The sequence below is a fragment of the Amblyomma maculatum genome, chromosome 7, assembly GCF_055883805.1.
Source record: "Amblyomma maculatum isolate TAMU_Amacu chromosome 7, ASM5588380v1, whole genome shotgun sequence".
NCBI lineage: Eukaryota > Metazoa > Arthropoda > Arachnida > Ixodida > Ixodidae > Amblyomma > Amblyomma maculatum.
In genome coordinates, this window is record NC_139350.1 from 100,197,547 (window position 1) to 100,221,971 (window position 24,425).

The 24,425-nt window shown below is 43.7% G+C and overlaps 1 protein-coding gene across 4 annotated transcripts; it reads left to right on the forward strand.

Moving 5' to 3' along the window:
• Positions 1-480: 480 nt before the first annotated feature.
• On the forward strand, positions 481-24,425 carry LOC146184118 (uncharacterized). 4 transcript variants are annotated; one of them, XM_084609271.1, is made up of 7 exons: positions 481-626; positions 9,148-9,227; positions 11,102-11,138; positions 15,614-15,789; positions 17,793-17,829; positions 20,156-20,330; positions 24,244-24,425. In XM_084609271.1, exons 2-7 carry the CDS (start codon positions 9,224-9,226, stop codon positions 24,265-24,267), a joined length of 453 nt encoding a protein of 150 aa, XP_084465397.1. In that variant the 5' UTR covers positions 481-626; positions 9,148-9,223; the 3' UTR covers positions 24,268-24,425. The 4 variants fall into 4 exon arrangements, 2 of the variants coding, with proteins under 2 accessions (XP_084465397.1, XP_084465396.1); XR_014708834.1 differs by lacking the exon at positions 20,156-20,330 and adding an exon at positions 19,018-19,116 and having other exon boundaries at positions 491-626; XR_014708833.1 differs by lacking the exon at positions 24,244-24,425 and adding an exon at positions 19,018-19,116 and having other exon boundaries at positions 491-626; positions 20,156-20,297.

A 24,425-nucleotide genomic window follows, 5' to 3' on the forward strand; every position in this document is an offset into this window, starting at 1 on the left:
TGCGCCTTTTCATTCACGCTGAATAAAGGCGAAATCGTTGAAGTACTTACCTGTAGCACTATGTAAACACACTGCAGTGCTAACGTGCCTCCTTCAGAAGCACCGGAAACACAGACGTCGCTTTTCTCAACGGTAAATTTTCTAAACACGTTCGTCAGCTGATCACGATTTCTTGAGGTTCTTCAGCGACGCCGGCGCCTGAACTTCGGTCTCAGTCCATAGTGCACTTGCAGCATGTCAGAATGAAGTGTGAACCGTCGCAAACGCGACCATTTTTCACAAAACACTACAAATTTCAACAAACAAGGAGCAGCAATACATTTTCAAGGGACGAGTAACGTTATAGACACCATAGTAACGTGGGAACTTTAATATTGCCGCCATCTTGCCCAGTGCGGCCAGACCATGGCCAAACTTCGCATGTCGTTCATTAGAGTTGCGATGATTTTTTAGTTCTGGTTTTGTTTTTATAGACTGACTTCTGTCTTATCATTTGCATGTATTGTTTTGTAATTGGACGATTAGGATCACATGACCTAAACGTATAAATAGCAGTACGCGCATCGCGCAAGGTTCATTTCAGCGCAGCCTTGCGTGGTAGCGGTGATGCTTGAATTCAGCGCAATGTAAGTTGACTGTATTTTTCTGCGACTGCGGGCCTGCGGGTGCCAGTATGGCGGTGGCTGTGATCGTTTGCTTTCATCTTTGAGTAATCTAACTGCATCACCAGAATTATTCGACAGTTAAAATTGCTTCGTTGCAGACATGAATATCTATAAGCACCTGCATTTCAAGACGGCAGTATTTGGAATGAGAAGTTTGAGAATTTTCGTATTTTCAAGTAAACTGCAATATTTGCCTGGTCACTTTAGTCAACATGGCTGCCAAGACGTCATAGGCCTGCCTGTGAATTCAGCGCAATGCAAATTGACTTTATGGCCATTTTTTTAACCTGCACCAGCTACAACAGTTTAGAAAACCTCCTATACCTCCAATGGTTTTAGCTACACTAGTGTAGCTGGTGTAGGATAAAAAAATGGCTCCTTCGTCTTTTTCTGCGGCTGACTATTGGGTGCCAGTATGGCGGCGACTGATCGTTTGCTTTCAACTTGTAGTTATCCAACTGCATCGCCAGAAATGTTCGACAGTTAAAGTTCCTTCATTGCAGACACGAATATTTATAAGTACCCGCATTTTAAGACGGCAGTAGTTGGAATGAGAAGTTGGAGAATGCTCGTATTTTTCAAGTAAACTGCAATATTTACTCGGTTGCTTTGGTCAATATGGCTGCCACCCGTCTGGAGAAGGCATGACCACTAAGCCTAACCGAACCTCATCATTGTGCCGTCAATTTTATACTTCAGCGGAGCTTAATAATTTTCCTCGTGTGCTTTCGACAGAATCATTATTTCGAAACGGGTGTTCGCACTGCCGCGGTATTATTATTTCAGCATTCCCGCCTTGCCTTTCCTTGCCTAGGCCAGACCGAAATGGTTTGCAGTTTCATGCTGCCACAGGACGTCACGATATCGACGCACCCGCGTACGTGTGGTGTTTGCAACTGCATCGTGTCAGCAGCATCTTCTGTTATGAGGATTCGGGCTATGAGGGACAGTGTAGTGAATGGCTCCGTATATTTTCAACCAACTATAGTTCTTGAACGTTCATTGACAGCCATGGTGCTGAGTCTGATCAGTGTGACTCGATCGGAGGGGATAGAAAGCGACTGGTAGAACCTACGTCACGGCCACGCATTGCCGTCCTGGTCCTCCTTGCTCTCAATGAGTTTTTTTTACTTTTTCATCCGCCTCTGACGACAGCGTGGGGTGATGGGGGAGCGGCGTCTGCGTACGGGAGAAAGCATACGCGACGGCTGCACACTATTTCCTATCCTTTTCTTGTGTGTGTGTTTGTGTGTGTGATGACCGTCGAAAAGATTCGGAGGTGTGCGCGCTCTGAAAAGCTCACTACGCGTTGTTGTTGTTGACTGTGCGTTTTTTTATTTCACATTGTATGCGGGGAATGCGCGAGCTGCGCTCTGTTCACGCCATTCTTTGCGCTTGCGGCTCAGCACGTATATATGTTAACTAAAACTGGTTAATACTGCGCAAGGTAAAACTGCGCAAAGACGTTGACGAGCAGGAGGCAGGTGCCTTTACTGGGCAAAAGTTCGCTTGCTCGAGATAGGAATGTGGCGAAGCGAAAAAAAAAATATGGGTGCGGAAAATGCCTTTAGTATTACGCTCCTTATCTTCTATCCATATTTTACAGTACAATACAATTTTAATCCAAACATAGTATATCATGTGCATATGTTTGAGGTGAAGGGAGAAAAACCCGCGTGATGGCGGCAGCCGGCTAGACGATGCTCACACCACCTTGGTGTGCTCGGCAGTTCGGTGCTAGCTGTGGCATTCAATATTAGTAATCATATTAATAAAATTTTCTTGTAGGCTTTCATTTCATATCTCAATAACGTTTATTTGCTATAATTTGCTGAAAAACCGCTGAGGATTGATCGATCTTCGCAGAGTCATTCTTAGTTTCATTTTTCGAAGTGTCTAAAGGTACGTCCGACGTATCCATTCGATTCTCGTAAAGATACGGCGGACGTCGATATACAGGCTCATGGCTATATGCACGTCGAACGCGGCCACATTCCGCTTGCTACGCGTGAATGAATCTTATCCTCTGTGATATCAGCTAGCCGCGATTCTCGATGAGGTGCTACGAAGAGTGCATCCGTTCTAACATAGATCACGGTCTTCACTTAGGGTTGTGTACGGCAAGCATCGCTGTCACGCACATAGCTGCAGGCGATGCTACGTACTGCACCAGCTCCACCAGCTGGCATCGAGATACGCACATTCACGAGCAGCTTTCGCTTCGCACTAAACTATCACCTCGATCTGCCCGTAATGCGAGCGAGCTATTCCTAGCATTTACACTGTCTTAGGTCCTGCATCGACCTCCGAAGATCTAGCGCCGGCACAACACACACACACCTCGCCGTGCAGAACATTCGGCAGTCCAAAGTATGTATGTGAAATGGCATTATGCTCGTTCCTCACATGCAGACCGAGGAAACAGGATGTTTCTAGCTAAATTCTTCGTTTAAATTCTACCTCAGAGCCATATGGCACAAGAGATGCCGAATCTACTAGAGGCCTGCGCTGCTACTGCGGCGAGGTGCACATCGACTCGTCGAGGCGAAGACCTACTGCACCGCACCGCAAGAGTGCACAACCGGAAAGCCGGAAGCGCGAATGATCCGAATTTTCTGTGAACAGCAATGTTATTTGGTATTTAGGTGAAGACTAGACTAAAGTGCTTAGCCTGCATCTTTTTCTTGTCGTTGAATTTTGCGTACATGTAGTTTAAACCCCCGCATGCTCGAGGTTAGCGTGACCCGACTGGAGTGGCGAGGAGAAATAAGGTACACCTGTTAGGAAAATGCCACTTCTTGCACCTAGCACCTAGCACGTACATATAACGTACACCTCATACCAACTTCGATTTGGCTACATATGGCTACCATGTTGCCAATCTGGGGATCTCGGATCCGTCCGGCTTTCCCGACGGATCCCAAGGCCCATATCGGAGAAAAATGCGTTGGGTCCGTCGGAAGAACCCTACCGATCGGGTCCGTCCGCCGTACCTCTGAAAAATATTTCCCGGATCCGTCCGTCGTATCCCGAAGAAAAACGCACCGGATCCGTCGGACGTACCTTTAGCCACAGCCTTCATTTTTATGCTTTTTCCGTGACAGCCACACCATATGACAGTCGCAGCTCTCCACTTTTTGCTCCTATACACGGAGCAGATTAAGCGAAATATTTTTGAGGATGCTTTACATTTGGCGAGGAGCTTGTACCCGTGCTGCTCACAGGTCTCTTCGCGGTGTGTGATCCAGTTGGTGCACCAGAATTTTCCTTTATTAAGTACGGCTCTGCGCGAGCGCTCGAAGACAAGTGCGATGGCACAAATCGAGCAGCGAGCGCAGCTCGAGGTTCCACGCCGACGTGCTTGCTTTTTGCGAGTTTTTCCGCTTTTCATTTACCATGACAGGTCATTAGCAGTTTAGAAACCAAGCTGTGTCCAGCATATATTTAGGGGGAGGGAAAAAGAGCGCGACCCCCCCCCCCCCCCCCCCCCATTCGTGTCACCGGCCATTTTATCTCGAGACCATTTTATCTCCGCCAGCTAGGAAAGGAGGGGAAAAGGCGAACGAAAACCAAAAGCGCGCGCAGAAGAGCCACTAGCGCGGAGCGTCGGGCTAGGGGAGGTACAGAAAAGCCTGTTGAGAGGGCAATGCGTAGCCATGGTAGCTAGTGGTGGTGGAAAGCATTCATTACAAAAGGAGAGGTTACTTTGTGACGTCCTATGTCACTCTTGTCACGTGATCTTGTCCGCCTGACGTGGAAATTCGCACATCGTTTAAACAAAGGGTAGAAAGTTTTCTTATCGGGTTTTAGAAAATATATGTAATGGTTCTTATTAAAACTTCCTAGGGCCATTTTTTAACCTATACCAGCTACACTAGTGTAGCATAACACCATTGGAGGTATTGGAAATTTGGCAAATCGGTATAGTTGGCCTAGGTTAAAAAATGGCCCTACTGCGAAATTGCCAAAAGAATAGGGAAGATGTACTCTAAGTACTAACAAGAATAGATGGCAACCTGCTTTTGTATCCTTGCAGTCCTTATACATTCGAGTGCGAGGGGTCTCAAGACACATAGCTCTTAGTGTGGGGTGTGCCAGGCACGAGATCTTCCTGGCTTAATTTTTGCTGTGTAGCACAGTACATGAGCATCTTGAATGTAGCACAGTACATGAGCATCTTGAGCTTAGCCTCCATTAAGCCCGAGCGTCCTTACCAGTGAGCCAGTGTAAACAAAAAACAAAGGGCTGTGCGCAGTTGTTGTGCATGTGGTGCTTTTTGATGGCTGTTCTGTGGCGAGAGCTTGGCAAAGACATTGGATGGGTTTCGTGTCGTTTGTATTTTGAAATGTATATTTTTCATAATTGCTCTTTGGTCATGTGGGAACAGTGCAATAACCAATGACATCATCTTTTTGCATTCTTTTGTAATTTTAACATATGTTTGGAGAAAATTTAATCTGTAATCTTAAATTGAAAGTGGAGGGGTCATTTGCAAATGCCAATTTTCAAAACTATGTATGCACATAGACTTAAGTATACTAAGCACTCTGTTTTGTTCTAATTGCAATCATGCCTTCCTTGTTGGAATTAACAGTATTTGCTTATAAGGAAGCTCATTTGCACATACTACTAGCCTGTGCATGCTGCAGCTGCTAATTTCAGATAGGCAACACGAAAAGCTTTAGAGGCAATATGTCTGCAACTATGCTTGCTGAGCATTTCTGCACACTGAAGACTGCTGCTCTTTCCAGTTGCCTCACACAGTGAGCTTTTGAATGATGTTTGAAGCTGCAGAGGAGTGTGGGTGTTTATTTCCGTGGCATGTTGATTATAGTTTGTTGAGTGAGACTAGTTAGCAGTCCTGCATATACTCCCATGGGAGAATATACATACACAGTAGTGCTTCATGTACAGTGATTGGCAACCAGTTGCCAATCGCCAATATAGACAATTTGAAGTCTTGGTAATGACGAGTGGGCTTAGAACAGTTCTTGTTTGCAATGATGGCTGAAAAGTGGAAAAATGGCCCTAGCTCTGAAGAGAAGTCCCTAACCTCTCAATAGTTATCAGTCAAAATCTGGCGATAAAGAACAAATCATGAGGAAGTAAAAATTTAGCAACAGGCTTCAGTATGTAACATGCAGTGTGTAGATGTATCTATCAAGAAGTGGTTTTATATCAGGAAAATGTAGAAATGTTTTAGAAGTAAAAAAAAAATGCAGGTATATTTTCAACAAGTGATGCATCATGTTAGGGCTGACAATTCCATTTTTTTTGCTCTGCCTCTGGCACTTCTTTGGATGTGGTAAATTGCCCTTGCACATTGGCACTCTGGGTTCAACATTAGGGTCTTGGAATATGTTAAGTGTTAGATAGGCAGTTGAGGTCCAATGGAAAGTGTCTTGCAGTAGGCAACTTATCTCATGGTGCCCTCTAGATTATATTTTTTTAGATTAAGTACTTTGAGTGTACTTTACCAGTACTCGGCTTGAAATATATATTCTTTAATTAACCTTCAGCTTCCAATTTAAGAGATGCCTGCAAGCTTCATCCTACTTGATTGCCAATATAAGGGGTTGCTACATGGTCTCAAATCCAAACTTGCACACATTGGGATGGCAGCCGAATTGAAGGTTCCTTTTGGGTTGGCACTGTGGCACTGCTTGGTTGAATTTCAGGCTTGCAGATATGATGGGTTGCATTCTTGCTTCCAAAATAATGAGGAGCACCATGGCCACTTCGGTCTTCGTCAGAAGTTTGGTGTTCTTTATTTCAAGGTATTGGAAGTTACATTGTCCTTTGCCAAGGAGTGGTGACTTGCTCAAGCAATGCCTAATGGATACTCATAGTGCTGTTCATTCTTCTGCATTCTGCATCCAAACACTGCCAGCAGGCAACCATTTGGCTTGTGAACTGAATATAAGTGCCTGAGCTCCCTCCAAAAAGATTAGGAATGTTTCACAATGGCTTTGTTTATGGATCCCTTTAGGTCAACTTTGGGCCAATCAGTGTCTGCCTCTACGGATTGATTCCAATGATACAGATTATGCTTTCACTGAAAATGGTTTTTTCATAAGCTGGAAGAGGCCGAAAATGAATCGAAGGTACTGCCTTCACTGGCTAGATTTGCAACCAGTCTGTGATGCCTTGGCACAATTCATTCCACAATTCACCTTGCACTTCTAATTATTGTACAATATGGTGATCACATAAGATTTATTTAGCTATCAAGAGTTTCAATACATTCAGTAGATAGCTTCTCAGTGTAGCTTTCTCGGTAATAATAGGTGCATCTTCTACTGCCAGACATATGTCAATATAACCAGAAAGATAAATGAAATTTTGACTACTTAAAAAAGGAAAGGGGTAGAACTGCTTTTATTATCCATTTAACCTATCTGACCATCTCCTCTGCATTATGAATTGCCCATTGGTATGTTGGCAGTAAGTTTCCAGTTTTCCCTGGGGTATATCACTGCTGTTCTTTAAAAAAGCAAACCAACAAATTCTTTCACTGGCAATCATTGAACTTCTCATAGCTTATGGTGCAGCAGTTTTCACCAATTCTTTCACCTTCCTAGTCAGGTGCTTCTTTTCCTTCTCAATTTTGTTTAGTTGCTATCCGCACCACTGGTTAAAAACTAGTTATCAATCCATGTATTTTGATATGTGGCTGTGTTGACTGCTTGCTAAAAGGAAATATTAAAATTTGGCTATGAAGGAAACGATATCAAGCCATCATATTTGTATTATTCTCACCCTGTAGTCTGAGCACTTCAATTATATGTTCAGTATTAGTGCAGATTGTTTGACATGCCAGGAAATGAGATGTTGCCTCCTTTCCCAGAGAAATATTAAAAGGAGAGTTATTACCCCTTACTGTTGTTCTTGTTATGGAGTCCATATTGCTGAGGTCTGGTCAAATGTGTATGTGGAGGAAACTGTGCAGGCAGACTGGTGATGATGCCCCAGTTTGATTTCCTAGAAAGTTTGAATTCAAGAATTGGCTAACTAGCTAATCTATCACCCGAACAGTTGGCTCGAACAGGTGGCAGATTTGTGCTGGCACTTGTTATGGCTCACTCCAGCACAGCCCTTCTAGAATGAACCTTGTCTTGGAAAACTGTTAAAAAATTTATACTGCATTCTATGTGTAGTTGCCAGTGCCATTCTTACTTCATTGCCCATTGCAAGAACCTAATCATCCATCACATGTACTTAGTGTGCAGAGTTGTGGCTTCCAATTAAGTAGCACCTGGTATTATTTATGCCATGAATGCAGTGAGCATATTCATTACCTATAGCACTGTGGCATGGCAGGTATTATACAATCGGTGCATCCACATTTTTGGATTTTATTGACTACATGCAGCATCTGTAGGTTCCGAGCATTGTTGTCTGTCGTGTAGCTGCTCCCCCAAACCATGAAGAGATGACTCGAAGCTGTGAGTGATAGCAAAGCGGTAGAGCAATAAATCTTTGGAGGCAGTTATATTAGTAATAATGGCAGCAACATTGCACGTTTTCACTTACTTCAACAGCTATATTTTCAGGCCACTTCTATTTCGTAGTTCTTCATGAGACCTAATGAAATTACGTGCATAAAATGACATTATAGCAAGTTGTGTAGCTTCTATAAGAGCCAGGATATTCTGTCAATAAATGAGGCTGCTTGCCTCCTAAATTTTAGACATGGTCCTGACGCTGAGTGTTCCTTGCTAGGGGCTCACAATTCTTTCTTTGGGGTAGTCGTGTAGTTGCATTGTACATGGGAGATTATACTGACTCTTCTGTGATATTAAATCAGAAAAACCAGTAATAGCTTTCAGTCTTAATTGCCACTTCAACTAGTAGGTCATGCCAATGAGAACATTTCAACCATCCTGATACTGAGGTCTCCAGATAATTTTATTGACCTTTCCAGTTGTATGATCACTCCGTTGTATCTTGTGATAAGTTGCATCAGCATTCACAAGAGCAGTTTGTAAAAAAAACTAGCACTATGAAAACTAGATTGGTGTGTTGGGGTTTTTGGCACATAAGCGACTAAGGCTATCATGCACCAAGAACAAGGTTGTTTGTCTTTTCTTTTTAAATGTGATTAATCCATTTTTAAATTGTTATAGCTTGTTAAGGATCATTGCTTCATTTAGGAACCCGAAAATGTGAGAAATTTCAACAATTGTATCTTCTCCCAAAAGCAGTCTAGGATGAAAAAGGATCTGTTCAGTGTAAAACGGTGCAAAATATTTGTTTTAATTTCTCCAGTTTAGCGCATGAGAGTAGAATGTGATATGTTGTTAGTTCACCTCCACATCCTTCACATAAAGGTTTGTCTTCTGTTTTAGGAATGAAGTCATGTGTTAAGTGCGTGTGCCCAATGCAAAGCCCCTGCATGGCCGGCAGTGCTGTGGAAGACCAGTAGCTATGCCATCTCTGCAAGATGTTTTTTTTTTTTTTTTTTTTTTCACTTTTATTTCAGAGGCTGACGGCTGACCTGCAGAGGGCGTTTTGTCCCTCTCACCGACCATTGTCTCCTTTCACCTGCAGCAACTCCCATGGGTGAGGAAAATTTTCTGAAACCTTTTAGAGTTGGCAAGACTTGAGGGCAGAAACCATTTGTGATACTCATGTCTGTAATGGCGAGAGAAGCTGCTGCAGCTTTCTTTTCTTTCATTCTTTTTCTCTTCTACACCTGTCTGAATAGTACCCTCTACATTTTTCACCTGTTTATCTTTTCTCAAGGTTTAGAAGTGCTCTAGCTAATTTGATAGCTTGGTGGTAAGGGTGTTTGGGTACTGGGCCCAAGGGCACCAGTTCAAGGAGGGCCATTTAGTTGGATTTTGGTACAACTTAAATGCAAGGCATCTTAAGGACCTGTCACACCAGCATGACATGATTGACTCGGTCTGCCAACACCGTGTCTTCCTGATGTGAGAGTCTGCCTTACACTGCGCCAAAGGAAATGGTTGGCTGACAGTCTGTGTTGACACCGCATCACTCTCAAGATGGCTGTCGGCTAATGGACGTCTAACTGCTGTGTTCCACTAGCGACACAGCATGTGTCGTTATACTGCTCCGTTTCTTAATTTTTTTATCTCTTTTTCTGTCATGCGAAATTCTCTTTTTCATAGCCCCTCCCTTTTTTACTTGCTGGCTTAACCTCATAATAGCATAGGCAGGGACGCTTTATTTTTAATTCTGTTTCACTCCAGAAGATGCGCCTTGCCAGTCATGGTTATGGGCAGTCTAAATACTGCCAAATACTTGCCGTAGTGGTTGCTGGGTCATATAAGCTGTGATCGAAAAATGAAAGCGGTCTGAAGTAAATATGAGCTAGTAGCAATAAAAAAAAAAAAAAAACGGATAAACTCTGCATGGGTCAAAATTGTAACCTCCTGCTTTTAAGCAATCTGCGGTAACCACTGCAGCACGAAAGCCAAGTCTAACTTCTACTTGATGCGTCGACGTATGTTTCACCTGTTAGGTTGCCTCTTTTTTCTTTTTTGAGGTGTGAACATCTTGATTCAGTAGGGGCGATAAGAGTTTACCGCTTAACTGTAGAATGTCCAGCTTGCTGAAAGTGAACTGCCAATATATTAAATCATGCCATGGAGTACAGTAGCAGGTAAAACCTTCGGCAGCTTGCACAGGGCTGGCTATGGGACCGAACGGCTGCTGTTCGTTCTGCAAAACCTGCTTTCATTGCCCACATAATTCTCAAAACGCATTATATAATGACACTAAAATTTGTTTCGTGACTGGTAACATAGCATTGAGGTTGGCTAGCAAAGTAGCAATGCATATAATTCCGCAGCAACTAGATGGTAAACATACTCCGATCAAAGTGGAGGATCACAGCAGACAGGTAGTACACATCAAAAGGGAGCCCTGCATAGGTTCCACACCTCCTTTCTAAAATCACATCACCCCACCAGTCCCTCAGACTGTTCTGGCATCATCTGCAAACATAAATGCTGCCAATACCATATGCACTCTGTGCTCCCACTCAAAGGCCGCCCTTACCCACATTCTTTCATCCTGCTCTGCGTCTCCTCCCCCCACCCTGCCGGTGCCTCTGGAACCTGGGAGGACTGCGAGACCTCACTGCAGTCAGTTGACCACGCCAGGCAGAAGATAGTCGTCAGCAGGGCCTCACACATAATGAATCTACGTAACATAAATGTTTAGATCGTGCGATTGCGAATGGGTTCGTGCAGAGACCTAGGAGGCCTGCGTGCCTCAAATTATTTTATAAAATAATGCTTTTTCCTCCTCCTCCTCCTCCTCACAGACAGCAAGCACATTGAATCTACGTAACATAAATGTTTAGATCGTGCGATTGCGAATGGGTTCGTGCAGAGACCTAGGAGGCCTGCGTGCCTCAAATTATTTTATAAAATAATGCTTTTTCCTCCTCCTCCTCCTCCTCACAGACAGCAAGCACATAACAATGACTCACCACAGTACATTGTAAGTTGTCTTGCTCTTACATGGAAGTGATTGTGCATGCATTTAGTACCTGGCATGTATTTTTCAACATATTTCAAAGAGTATACGTGCTTCCACTATGCAAGAAAAAGGGCGACCACAAGACATCATCATGCTGCATTGCAAAACAGTGTAAATTTAACTCAATAAACTCAAATTGACGTTTTTTAAGAATAGGTCATATATTACCAAAAAAGGTTGCTAATCTTTAGGAGATAAGGAAGAAAAAAACTCCAGTGTGAGCAAAAGCAAAATTCCAAAAAGTCCAATTAGAGCTTACATGCTGCCCTGTTTCATAGCTATTGCCTGATTTGCTTTTATTGTTAGTGACCCTTCCTTTTGCTGAATAAATATTTTATTGCTAATATAAAATCTTTTTTTAAATATTATTTCTGGTTGCGCCATACCATTAGTTCTTGTGATTTGTGCAATCATATTGTTAAACACGTTTTTGTTTGCGTCAATTCTTTACTGATGCCTTTAATGATGCTGTAGGTATTGCAAATGAACAAAAAGTCAAACCTCGTTATAACGAAGTCTCATTTTGCGCGGAAATTCGTTCGTTATATCCGATATTCGTTATAAAAGTACAAATTCCTACAAAAAAAAATTCTGTTCATTAACCCAAGTAAAGGCTACCCTAAAATGGAAAGCACAGAGCTGAAAAAAAAAAAAAGCATTTTTTTTTTCTTTAAAGCAAATCGGGATTTAGGCCACGCAGAACTGATTTATTTAAAAAACGACGTAATCTTCATTTGGCAGCACTTCACACTATTCGATGGAATAAATTTCTCAACGAAATCGAGACTTTGCAGCGCTTTCCCAATATTAGCTGATTTGGCCACAGGTAGGTTCTCAAGGTACCTTCTCAATTTCCTCGCCATATCGGCGGCCCCGGTGCTGCTGAGAGTTCGCTCTTCGCCTTCTTCACTCTCATCGCTGCTCCTAGCATCATCTGTAGGAAGCAGCTGATCGACAATTTCTTGGTCGGTCAATTCGGGCGCCACAGCAAAGTTGTCATCGGCAGCAATAAAGTCCTTGAACGTAACATTCGGAACCGCCAGTTGACGCCATGTCGTCTCGTCGAAATTGTCCGTTCACCTTCAGAATCGTGGGCGTCGTTGGGCTCAGTCTCGCTGGTGGATGGAGCTAGGCCAGCATCAACAAAGCAATTTCTTATTGTCGACTGTGCCACTTCGTTCCATGCACCGTACAGCATGTCCAGCGTAATTTTGAGGTTTATGGCCGTTGACATGCCCCTGTCTATGTCAAATACGAGCTGCGTAACCAATCGCTTTCGGTAGCAGCATTTTAGTGAGCGAATGATGCCCCTGTCTAATGGCTGCAGCACTGAGGTCGAGTTTGGCGGCAAAAAAAACTAGGCGGACCGCTTCAAGTGGTATAGACACCTTATGGCAAGAGCAGTTGACCAATATAAGAAGCACTTTCCTGCGCTGCTCTGCCATGTCTGTGTCGAAGGCCTTCAGCCATGCTTCAAAGAGTGACGTCATCCACGCCTTTTTGTTCGAGCGATAGTCCGCTTGGACATTCCGGGCGTTGCGCAGGCACCTGGGGCGAGCAGATTTACCAATAACAGTTAGCCGCCTTTTATCTGACCCATCCATGTTGACACAAACAACGGTGACGCGGTCTGCTTTTCCTGCCTCCTCGACACAGTTCGTTCTTCGCAACGAGTGGCCTTTCCGGGAGCAGCTTAAAAAAAGCGCAGTCTCGTCCACGTTGTAGACATCGCGCATCTCGTAGCCATCCAGTTGCATACGGAAGCTTTCTGCCCACTTCTCGCAGTTCTCTACATAGACGGCTGCTTCTTTGCCCAACAAGGTGTGGCAAACAATCTGGTGGCGGTCTTTAAATCGCTGCAGCCAGCCACTGCTTGCATAGAAGTCATCGTGGCATAAGATGCAAGCGAGACTTCTTGCCTTCATTTGAAGCACGGCACCAGACACAGGCAGGCTGCGCGCTCTAACGTCCTTGAACCACGCGAACAAGGCATCTTCAACATCCTGGTGGTGACAATACCTGACGCGTTTCCTGTCGTTCTTCACGGCGCCTGCAGAGTGCACGTTTTCCATCTTCTGCCTTGCGCTCAATATGGTTGACAGAGTGCTACGCGCAATGCCGAAGTCTGCGGCAATCTTTCTTCTTTCGCCCGCTGTCGACCGCCCTGAATATTTTTCTTTGTTTCAAGAGAAACTGCTTTGCGTTTCGGCGCCGCCATGCTGCAAGACGACGGCACGACCTCGAGGAAAGTGAGCACACGCGCGGGTCGGCAAAAAGTAGGGGCAGGGGCACGTGGGCGGTGGTTCGATCACTTGCAGGTCACATGCCAGGCAGCCGTTGATGCTAGATTCACTCGCGGTCCCTAGATGGCGTGGCGTGCGAAAGCGCGAGTGATTCAAACACATTTCAGGTGGAGGCGATTGATAAAACCGAAATTTAGTGTGTTGAAAATGTTTTTTTTTTTTTTTTTTGCTTTGCGGATTTTGAGTCGTGTGAATACGAAATATACTTCGTTATAACCGACTTAGTGTCAAATTTTCAGTTTTTCATTTCGTTATACAGAATTCCCATAGAAATAAAGCACAGCCAAACTATGCTTTTACTTCGTTATATCCGATAATTCGCTGTATCCGTGTTCGTTATAACCTGGTTCGACATCGTAGGAATATTGGAATTTAGAATATACCATAAAACGTCGGAAAAAGCTACCATTATAGGTTGATAACAGTATCCATGAAATAATGCAGCAGGGACGTTATTGTGCCCCATACCCGATTCTGATCTGACATTTCTGACTCGTGACGCTATGCTCACAGTCAGATGACCGTATATGTTGTGGAGCATGCACTGATCACATTGAGGATGGGATTTTCTGACTTACACTTCTTGTGTAGAAATTTGTGTGGTGGCAGCTCCAGCGTTTTTCTTTCATCTTGGTGTAATCCTACTGCTTTGCCATAGTTACCCAATGATCACAATTGCTTCGCTGCAGATATGAATATAATTAAGCAGCTGCATTTAAATACGGCAAAATTTAAAAGTAGAACTTGAGGGAGAGTCTACATCCATCTCAAGTAAACTGGAATATTTGAGATATTGCTTTGGGAACATGGCAGCCAAGAGAACATTGCACTCTTATTCAGGGAAAGGAACATATTGCAGTCTACCTGCCATGGCCACTAAGCGAAACACCACCATTGTGGAACTGAGTAATAGGCCGAAGCATCAGTCTACTTTAGTCGGGCTTATTTTCCTCATCACGAGTGGGATCGTGCGGAGATACAGGAGACCTGCATACCTCGAATTTTAATGTTTTTTTCTTCCTCTTCCTCCTCACAGACAGCATTGACATCTGACCCACTATAGAGCCCGAGAGATCTCACGACTATCGAGCACCTTCCCTCTGTCCTCTCTTGGTTGCCGCCACGTAACACTAAAGTAGGTTGTCTTGCTCCTACATATAAGTGAATGTGCATGAGTAATCCTTAGAGTAAATCAATTGCATTGCCGGGATTATTCAACAGTTAAAAACCTTTCGCTGCTGACATGAATATTTATAAGCACCCGCATTTCAAGACGGCATTTCGTATCTTTCAAGTAAACTACAATATTTGCCGGTCACTTTAGTTAACATGGCTGCCAAGACGTCATTGGCCCAGCCTGTGAATTCAGCTGAATGAAAGTTGACTTTACGGCCATTTTTTAATCTACACCAGCTACAACGGTGCAGAAAATGTCCTATACCTCCAATGCTTATTAGCTACACTAGTGTCGGCGGCGTACGCGGCATGTGCACACGGACCGAATATCTCTGCTCTGCCATCGCAATCCGCGAGCAGTTTGCCCACATGTCTCAATCTGCAGTCATGTTGTACGCGGAGGGAGGCGGATTTGACTCTGCCGGTGCAGACCACGCATCACCACAGACTGCTCGTGATGCGTGCATACAGCACGGCTGGCGATCGCGGAGTCAATGATGTACGAGCGGTGCGTAGTACTCAAGGTTGCAGTCGAAGTTTGGGCATTTGTATCGTCAGTTGTGGCGCGGGAGAGTGTTCGGAGCATCTGAAATTTTGTGCAATATACACAATGCACTCTGGCGGGGAATTTCGTGAATTCGTATCATCCCGAAATTTGTGTCAACTGGATTCGTATCACCGAGATTTTACATACCACTATGCATTACAATGAGAGCATGGTCTGGCTACTTTTTCCAAATGCACGAGTTGAAATGGTGGACATGGTATTCATATATTCATATCTGATGTGCAGGTGGAACAGTGTGCTTAGTTGCATGTCTTTAATTTTGGCTGGCTGAAACTAGACCACATTCTTGCTTAGGTTTTTGTGAAAACAAGCTAGGTGTGGTTTTCAGAGGGATGCTGTAGCAAGAATTAAGTGGAGATGACATTGCTCTGTCTGGCAACTCTATGCAGCACTTCGAAGGCCCCCCAAAATAAGCAGTTACAGTCCCAGGCTCTCGTTGTGCCATCGGGGTCTTCACAGATGTCGTCACGCTCGTCATCTCCGTGTGACAGCTGCTGCAGAGATTCTACAAACACATCACGAGTATCCCACCCATTCTACACTAAACATCCCAGGCAGTTCGCAGGTTAGTGCATCTATCTGTGGCAGTCTCTGTACCTACTCGAAGTCAGCTTTGAATAGTGAGAGCAGTGGAGTAGTTCGCCATTGTCAACCTTCATTTAGGTTGTGTCATTTCTTGGTTCATTTTTACGGTGTTCATTGTCTTTTGCACGCTGAACCTTGGTTTCAAATTTCTGGTGTAATCTATTAGTGAGTTGGCAAGACTTGAGGGCAGAAACTATTTGTGGTACTCATGTCTGTAATGGCGAGAGAAGCTGCTGCAGCCTTGTTTTCTTTGATTCTTTTTCTCTTCTACACCTGTCTGAATAGTACCCTCTACGTTTTTCACCTGTTTTTCTTTTCTCAAGGTTTAGAAGTGCTCTAGCTAATTTGATAGCTTGGTGGTAAGGGTGTTTGGGTACTGGGCCCAAGGGCACCAGTCCAAGTTGGGCCGTTTAGTTGGATTTTGGTACAACTTAAATACAAGGCATCTTAAGGACCTGTCACACCAGCATGACATGATTGACTCGGTCTGCCAACACCGTGTCTTCCTGATGTGAGAGTCTGTCTTACACTGCGCCGAAGGAAATAGTTGGCTGACAGTCTGTGTTGACACCGCATCACTCTCAAGATGGCTGTCGGCCAATGGACGTCTAACTGCTGTGTCCCACTAGCGACACAGCATGCGAAACCTCCCACAAACTCTGCTCTCTCGTTCTCACTCTCTACTTGTGTCATTATACTGTTCAGTTTCTTAATTCTTTTATCTCTTTTTCTGTCATGCGAAATTCTCTTTTTCATAGCCCCTCCCTTTTTTACTTGTTGCCTTAATTCATAGTAGCATAGGCAGATACGTTTTATTTTTTGTTCTGTTTCACTCCAGAAGATGGGCCTTGCCAGTCATGGTTATGGGCAGTCTAAATACTGCCCAATACTTGCCGTAGTGGTTGCTGGGTTATATAAGCTGTGATCGAAAAATGAAAGCGGTCTGCAGTAAATATGATTTAGTAGCAATAAAAAAAAAAAAAAAGATAAACTCTGCATGGGTCGAAATTGCAACCTCCTGCTTTTAAGCAATCTGCGGTAACCACTGCAGCACGAAACCCAAGCCTAACTACTACTTGATGCGTCGACGTATGTTTCACCTGTTAGGTTGCCTTTTTTTTTTTTTTTTTTTTTTTTTTTTTTTTTTGAGGTGTGAACATCTTGATTCAGTAGGGGCGATAAGTTTACCGCTTAACTGTAGAATGTCCAGCTTGCTGAAAGTGAACTGCCAATATATTGAATCATGCCATGGAGTGCAGTAGCAGGTAAAACCTTCGGCAGCTTGCACAGGGCTGGCTATGGGACCGAACGGCTGCTGTTCGTTCTACAATACCTGTTTTCATTGGCCACATAATTCTCAAAATGCATTATATAATGGCACTAAAATTTGTTTCGTGACTGAAAACATAGCATTGAGGTTGGCTAGCAAAGTAGCAATGCATATAATTCCGTAGCAACTAGATGTTAAACATACTCCGATCAAAGTGGAGGCGGATCACAGTAGACAGGTAGTACGTATCAAAAGGGAGCCCTGCATAACTTCCATATCTCCTTTCTAAAAGCACATCACCCCGCCGGTCCCTCAGTACCAGAGAACAGTCAATCTGGCATCATCTGCAGACATAAATGCTGCCAAGACCACCGGCTCTGTTTTCAAAATTTAAGCTGGTATCCCACATATGCACTCTGTGCTCCCACTCCAAGGCTGCCCTTACGCGCATTCTTTCATCATGCTCTGCGTCTCCTCCCTCCACCCTGCCGGTGCCTCTGGAACCTGGGAGGACTGAGAGACCTCACTGCAGTCAGTTGACCATGCCAGGCAGAAAATAGTCGTCAGCCGGGCCGCATACATAATGAATCTACGTAACATAAATGCTTAGATCTTGCGATTGCGAATGGGTTCGTGCAGACACCTAGGAGGCCTGCGTGCCTCAAATTATTTTATAAAATAATGCTTTTTCCTCCTCCTCCTCCTCCTCACAGACAGCAAGCACATAACAATGACTCACCACAGTACATTGTAAGTTGTCTTGCTCTTACATGGAAGTGATTGTGCATGCATTTAGTACCTGGCATGTATTTTTCAACATATTTCAAAGAGTATACGTGCTTCCACTATGCAAGAAAAAGGGCGACCACAAGACATCATCTTGCTGCATTGCAAAACAGTGTAAATTTAACTCAATAAACTCAAATTGACGTTTTTTAAGAATAGGTCATATATTACCAAAAAGGTTGCTAATCTTTAGGAGATAAATAGCAAGAAAAAAACTCCAGTGTGAGTACTAAAACCAAAATTCCAAAAAGTCCAATGAGAGCTTACATGCTGCCCTGTTTAATAGCTATTGCCTGGTTTGCTTTTATTGTTAGTGACCCTTGCTTTTGCTGAATACAAATGTTTTATTGCTAATATAAAATCTTTTTATTTTATTTCTGGTTGCGCCATACCATTAGTTTTTGCGATATGTGCAATTGTTAAACACGTTTTTGTTTGCGTCAATTCTTTACTGATGCCTGTAATGATGCTGTAGGTATGGCAAATGAACAAACAGTAGGAATATTGGAACTTACAATATACTGTAAAACGTCAGAAAAAGCTACCATTCTAGTTTGATAACAGTATTCATGAAATAATGCAGCAGGGACGTTATTGAGCCCCATACCTGATTCTGACTCGTGACGCTATGCTCACAGTCGGATGACCATATATGTTGTGGAGCATGCACTGATCACATTGAGGATGGGATTTTCTGACTTGCATTTCTTGTGTAGAAATTTGTTTGGTGGCAGCTTCAGCTGTTTTCTTTTAATCCTACTGCTTTGCCATAGTTACCCAATGATCACAATTGCTTCGCTGCAGATATGAATATAATTAAGCAGCTGCATTTAAATACGGCAAAATTTAAAAGTAGAACTTGAGGGAGAGTCTACATCCATCTCAAGTAAACTGGAATATTTGCGATATTGCTTTGGGAACATGGCAGCCAAGAGAACATTGCACTCTTATTCAGGGAAAGGAACATATTGCAGTCTACCTGCCATGGCCACTAAGCGAAACACCACCATTGTGGAACTGAGTAATAGGCCGAAGCATCAGTCTACTTTAGTCGGGCTTAATTTTCCTCATCACGAGTGGGATCGTGCGGAGATACAGGAGACCTGCATACCTCGAATTTTAATGTTTTTTTCTTCCTCTTCCTCCTCGCAGACAGCATTGACATCTGACCCACTATAGAGCCCGAGAGATCTCACGACTATCGAGCATCTTCCCTCTGTCCTCTCTTGGTTGCCGCCACGTAACACTAAAGTAGGTTGTCTTGCTCCTACATATAAGTGAATGTGCATGAGTTATCCTTAGAGTAAATCAATTGCATCGCCGGGATTATTCAACAGTTAAAAACCTTTCGCTGCTGACATGAATATTTATAAGCACCCGCATTTCAAGACGGCAGTAAATGAAATGAGATGTTGGGGAATTTCGTATCTTTCAAGTAAACTACAATATTTGCCGGTCACTTTAGTTAACATGGCTGCCAAGACGTCATTGGCCCAGCCTGTGAATTCAGCTGAATGAAAGTTGACTTTACGGCCATTTTTTAATCTACACCAGCTACAACGGTGCAGAAAATGTCCTATACCTCCAATGCTTATTAGCTACACTAGTGTCGGCGGCGTACGCGGCATGTGCACACGGACCGCATATCTCTGCTCTGCCATCGCAATCCGCGAGCAGTTTGCCCACATGTCGCAATCTGCAGTCATGTTGTACGCGGCGCGAGAAGTACGCGGAGGGAGGCGGATTTGACTCTGCCGGTGCAGACCACGCATCACCACAGACTGCTCGTGATGCGTGCATACAGCACGGCTGGCGATCGCGGAGTCAATGATGTACGAGCGGTGCGTAGTACTCAAGGTTGCAGTCGAAGTTTGGGCGTTTGTATCGTCAGTTGTGGCGCGGGAGAGTGTTCGGAGCATCTGAAATTTTGTGCAATATACACAATGCACTCTGGCGGGGAATTTCGTGAATTCGTATCATCCCGAAATTTGTGTCAACTGGATTCGTATCACCGAGATTTTACATACCACTATGCATTACAATGAGAGCATGGTCTGGCTACTTTTTCGAAATGCACGAGTTGAAATGGTGGACATGGTATTCATATATTCATATCTAATGTGCAGGTGGAACAGTGTGCTTAGTTGCATGTCTTTAATTTTGGCTGGCTGAAACTAGACCACATTCTTGCTTAGGTTTTTGTGAAAACAAGCTAGGTGTGGTTTTCAGAGGGATGCTGTAGCAAGAATTAAGTGGAGATGACATTGCTCTGTCTGGCAACTCTATGCAGCACTTCGAAGGCCCCCCAAAATAAGCAGTTGCAGTCCCAGGCTCTCGTTGTGCCATCGGGGTCTTCACAGATGTCGTCACGCTCGTCATCTCCGTGTGACAGCTGCTGCAGAGATTCTACAAACACATCACGAGTATCCCACCCATTCTACACTAAACATCCAGGCAGTTCGCAGGTTAGTGCATCTATCTGTGGCAGTCTCTGTACCTACTCGAAGTCAGCTTTGAATAGTGAGAGCAGTGGAGTAGTTCGCCATTGTCAACCTTCATTTAGGTTGTGTCATTTCTTGGTTCATTTTTACGGTGTTCATTGTCTTTTGCACGCTGAACCTTGTTGGTTTCAAATTTCTGTTGTAGTATAAAAAAATGGCCTCTTTGTCTTTCTGCGGCCGACTATTGGGTGCCAGTATGGTGGCGGATCTGATCGTTTGCTTTCAACTTGGAATAATCCAACTGCATTGCCAAAATTATTCGACATTTAAAATTTCTTTGTTGCAGGCATAAATATTTATAAGCACTCTCATTTCAAGATGGCAGTAATTGGAATGAGAAGTTGGAGATTGTTCATGTTTTTCAAGTAAACTGCCCGGTTGCTTTGGTCAGTTGGCTGCCAAGACTTTATTGGCCGCCTGTCCGGAGAAGAGTAAAATTGCAGCCTATGTGTATCTGTGCTGCAGTATTTATTATTTGACCATTCCCACCTTGCCTTGCCTTTCCTTGCATAGGCCTGACCAACCCGGCTTGCAGTTTCATGCTGCCCCAGGACGTCACGATATCGGTGCACCCGCTTACGTGTGGTGTTTGCAGCTGCATGGTGACAGCAGTCTTCTGCTATGAGGATTCAGGCCATGAGGGACACTGTAGTGGATGGCTCCATATATTTTCGACCTTTTTTTCTTAGCCAGTGCTCAAATTCTCACCAGTCTGACTCCATCAGAGGGGGTCTCTATAGTGATTCGAGCACTGGTAAAATGGGAGATAGGGATAGAAAGTGACTGGTGGATCACTTGACAACATGGAGGAAGGGCATGACAAGGGCGACATAGAACCTATGTCACGGCTACGCATTGCTGTCCTGGTCTTCCTTGCCTTCAAAGGTTTTTGATTTTCTTACTTTTTCATCCGACCGGCGAAGTGGTTCAGAGGTGTCATGCACGCTCTGAAAATCTCTACGTGTTCCTGTTGTTGACTGCACATTGTTTATTTCACATTGTATGCGGGAATTGCGCTCTGTTCAAGTTATTCTTTACGCTTGCGGCTCAGCACGTACATATGCTAACTAAAACTGGTTCATACTACGCAAGGTAAAACTGCGCGAAGACGTTGACAAGCAGGAGGCAGGTGCCTTTACTAGGCAAAAGTTTACTCCGCTTCCTCGAAATGGGAATGTGGCGAAGCGAAAAAAAGAAAGATGGGTGCAGCAAATGCCTTTAGTATTTTGCTCCTTATATTAGATTCATATTTTACAATACCACTTTATTCCAAACATAGTATCATGTGCATGTTTGAGGTGAAGGGAGAAAAAGCCGTGTGATGGCGGCACCATCACCTTGGTGTGCTCGGCAGTGTGGTGCTCAGCAGTCACACTCAATATTAGTAATCAGATAATAAAATTTTCTTGTTTCATTTCTCTAACATTTATTTGCTCAAGTTTGCTGAAAAGCTGCTGAGGATCGATCGATCAATGCAGTCATTCTTGGTTACTTTCCTTTTTATGCTTTTTCCGTGATGGCCACACCATATGACAGTCGCAGCTCTCCACGTTTTGCTCTTATACACGGAGCAGATTAAGCGAAATATCTTTGAGGATGCTTTACATTTGGCAAGGAGCTTGTACCCATGCTGCTCATAGGTCTCTTCGCCTGCTCGCGAGCACAAGTTCTCTGTGTGATCCAGTTGGTGCACCAGAATTTTCTATTAAGCACGGCTCTGCGTGAGCGCTCTAGATGAGCGATGACACAAATCGAGCAGCGAAGCCAAGGTCTTTTGCCAACGTGCTTTTTGTAAGTTTTTCCGCTTTTCATTTAAAATGGCAGGTCATTATTCGAGCTTCAGAAACTAAGCTGTGCCCAGCATATATTTAGGAGGGAGGGAGAGCGGGAAAGGAGACCACTTTATCTCCGCCAGCAAGGAGAGGAGGGGAAAAGGCGAACGAAAACCAAAAGCCTGCTCAGAAGAACCACAGCGCCGGAGCGTCGGGCTAGAGGAGATAAACAAAAACTTGTTGAGAGGGCAGTGCGTAGTCGTAGTAGGTGGTGGTAGAAAGCATTTATTACAAAAGTTGCTCCGTGACATCATTCTATGTCACCCTTGTCATGTGATCCTGTCCGCCCAACGTGAAAAAATTGTCCCCCTTCACGCATCGTTTTATACAAAGGGTAGAAAATTTTCTCATCGGGTTTTAGAAAATATGTAATGGCTCTTATTAAAATGTACTAGGGCCATTTTTAACCTATACCAGCTACACTAGTGTAGCATAGGACCATTGGAGGTATTAGAAATTTGCCGAACCGGTATAGTTGGCAGAGGTTAAAAAATGGCTCTATTGTGAAATTGCCAAAAGAATAGCAAAGATGTGCTCTGACAAGTACTTACTAACAAGGATAGCAACCTGCTTTTGTATTCATGCAGTCCTTATACATTCGAGTGCGAGGGGTCTCAAGACCCCTAGCTCTTAAATAGTGAGGAATGTGCTAGACACCTCGAGACCTCCCTGGCTTAATTTTTGCTATCTAGCACACTACATGGGAGCCTGCCTTCATTAAGCCCGAGCGTCCTTACCACTGAGCCGGTGTAAACAAAAAACGGGCTGTGTGCAGTTGGTGTGCAATGTGCATCCTTTTAAACATGATTTGATTTGTGTATATGGTGCTTTTGTTGGCTGTTCTGTGGCTCGGCAAAGAGGCATTGGATGGGTGTCGTGTTAAGGTTGTATTTCTAAATGTTTATTTCTCATACTTGCTCCTTTGTCATGTGGGAGCACTCCAACAACCAATGACATCTTCTTTTTGCATTCTTTTGTAATTTTAACATATGTTTGGAGAAAATTTCATCTGTGATCTTAATAGTGGAGGGGTTATTTTCAAATGCCAATTTTCAAAACTATGTACACACATGGACATAAGTAAACTAAGCACTCTGTTTTGTTCTGATTACAATCATGCCTTCCTTGTTGGAATTAACAGTATTTGCTTATAAGGAAGCTCATTTGCATATACTGCCAGCCTGTGCATGCTGCAGCTGCTAATATCAAATAGACAACACGAAAAGCTTTAAAGGCAATACGTCTGCACCTATGCTTGCTGAGCATTTCTGCACACTGAAGATTGCTGCTCTTTCCGGTTGCCTCACGCAGTGAGCTGGTGATTGATGTTTGAAGCAGCAGAAGAGTGTGGGTGTTTATTTCTGGTGGTGTGTTGATCATAGTTTGTTGAGTGAGACTAGTTAGACTAGCTTTGCACTGTGCATTATTCTTGTGGATGACATATTGTAGCAGTCCTGTATATACTCCCATGGGAGAATATACAAAAACAGAAGTGCTTCTTGTATCTGTGAGACTCCTATCTTCATGTTCAGTGGCCAAAATGCAACCAGTTGCCACCCAACAATATAGACAATTTGAAATCTTGGTAATGAGGAGTAAGCTTAGAATCGTTCTTATTTGAAATAATGGCTGACAAGTGGGGAAAAATGGCCCTAGCCCTAGCTATGAAGAGGAGTCCCTAACTTCTCAATAGTTATCAGTCAAAATCTGGTGATAAAGAACAAATCATGAGAAAGTAAAAATTTAGTAGCATGCATCAATATGTAACATGCAGTGTGTAGATGTATCTATCCAGAAGTGGTGTTATATCAGAAAAATGTAGAAATATTTCTGAAAAAAAAAAAAAAAAATGGAGGTATATTTTCAACAAGTGATGCATCATGTCAGGGCTGACAATTCTTCCATTTTTTACTCTGCAGTGCTCTGGCACTTCTTTTGATGTGGCACATTGCGCTTGCACCTTGGCTCTCTTGGTTCAACATTAGGGTCTTGCAATATGTTAAGTGTTAAATAATTGATTTTACCCGCACCACTTTATTGTTCAGATTGCAGCTCCTGGCATTCGATGAACACTGGCTCGGTTGGTCACGAATTACAGTTCCGCTGCTCTGGTGCTGTACAGCAGGACCCATCGAGCTTTCCCCTGCGACGCTGCCCAGTTTCCAGGCTCCTCCAACCAGGCTCCCTTCAACCACGGGAGAATACGAATAAACAACGTTCTATTTCA

Excerpts from the sequence above, each read along its gene's own strand:
- LOC146184118 (XM_084609270.1), top strand. Across the intron at positions 11,139-15,613 it reads ATGACTCACCACAGTACATT|CACTTCGAAGGCCCCCCAAA; the intron begins GTAAGTTGTCTT and ends AACTCTATGCAG. Across the intron at positions 15,790-20,155 it reads ACATCCCAGGCAGTTCGCAG|CACTTCGAAGGCCCCCCAAA; the intron begins GTTAGTGCATCT and ends AACTCTATGCAG.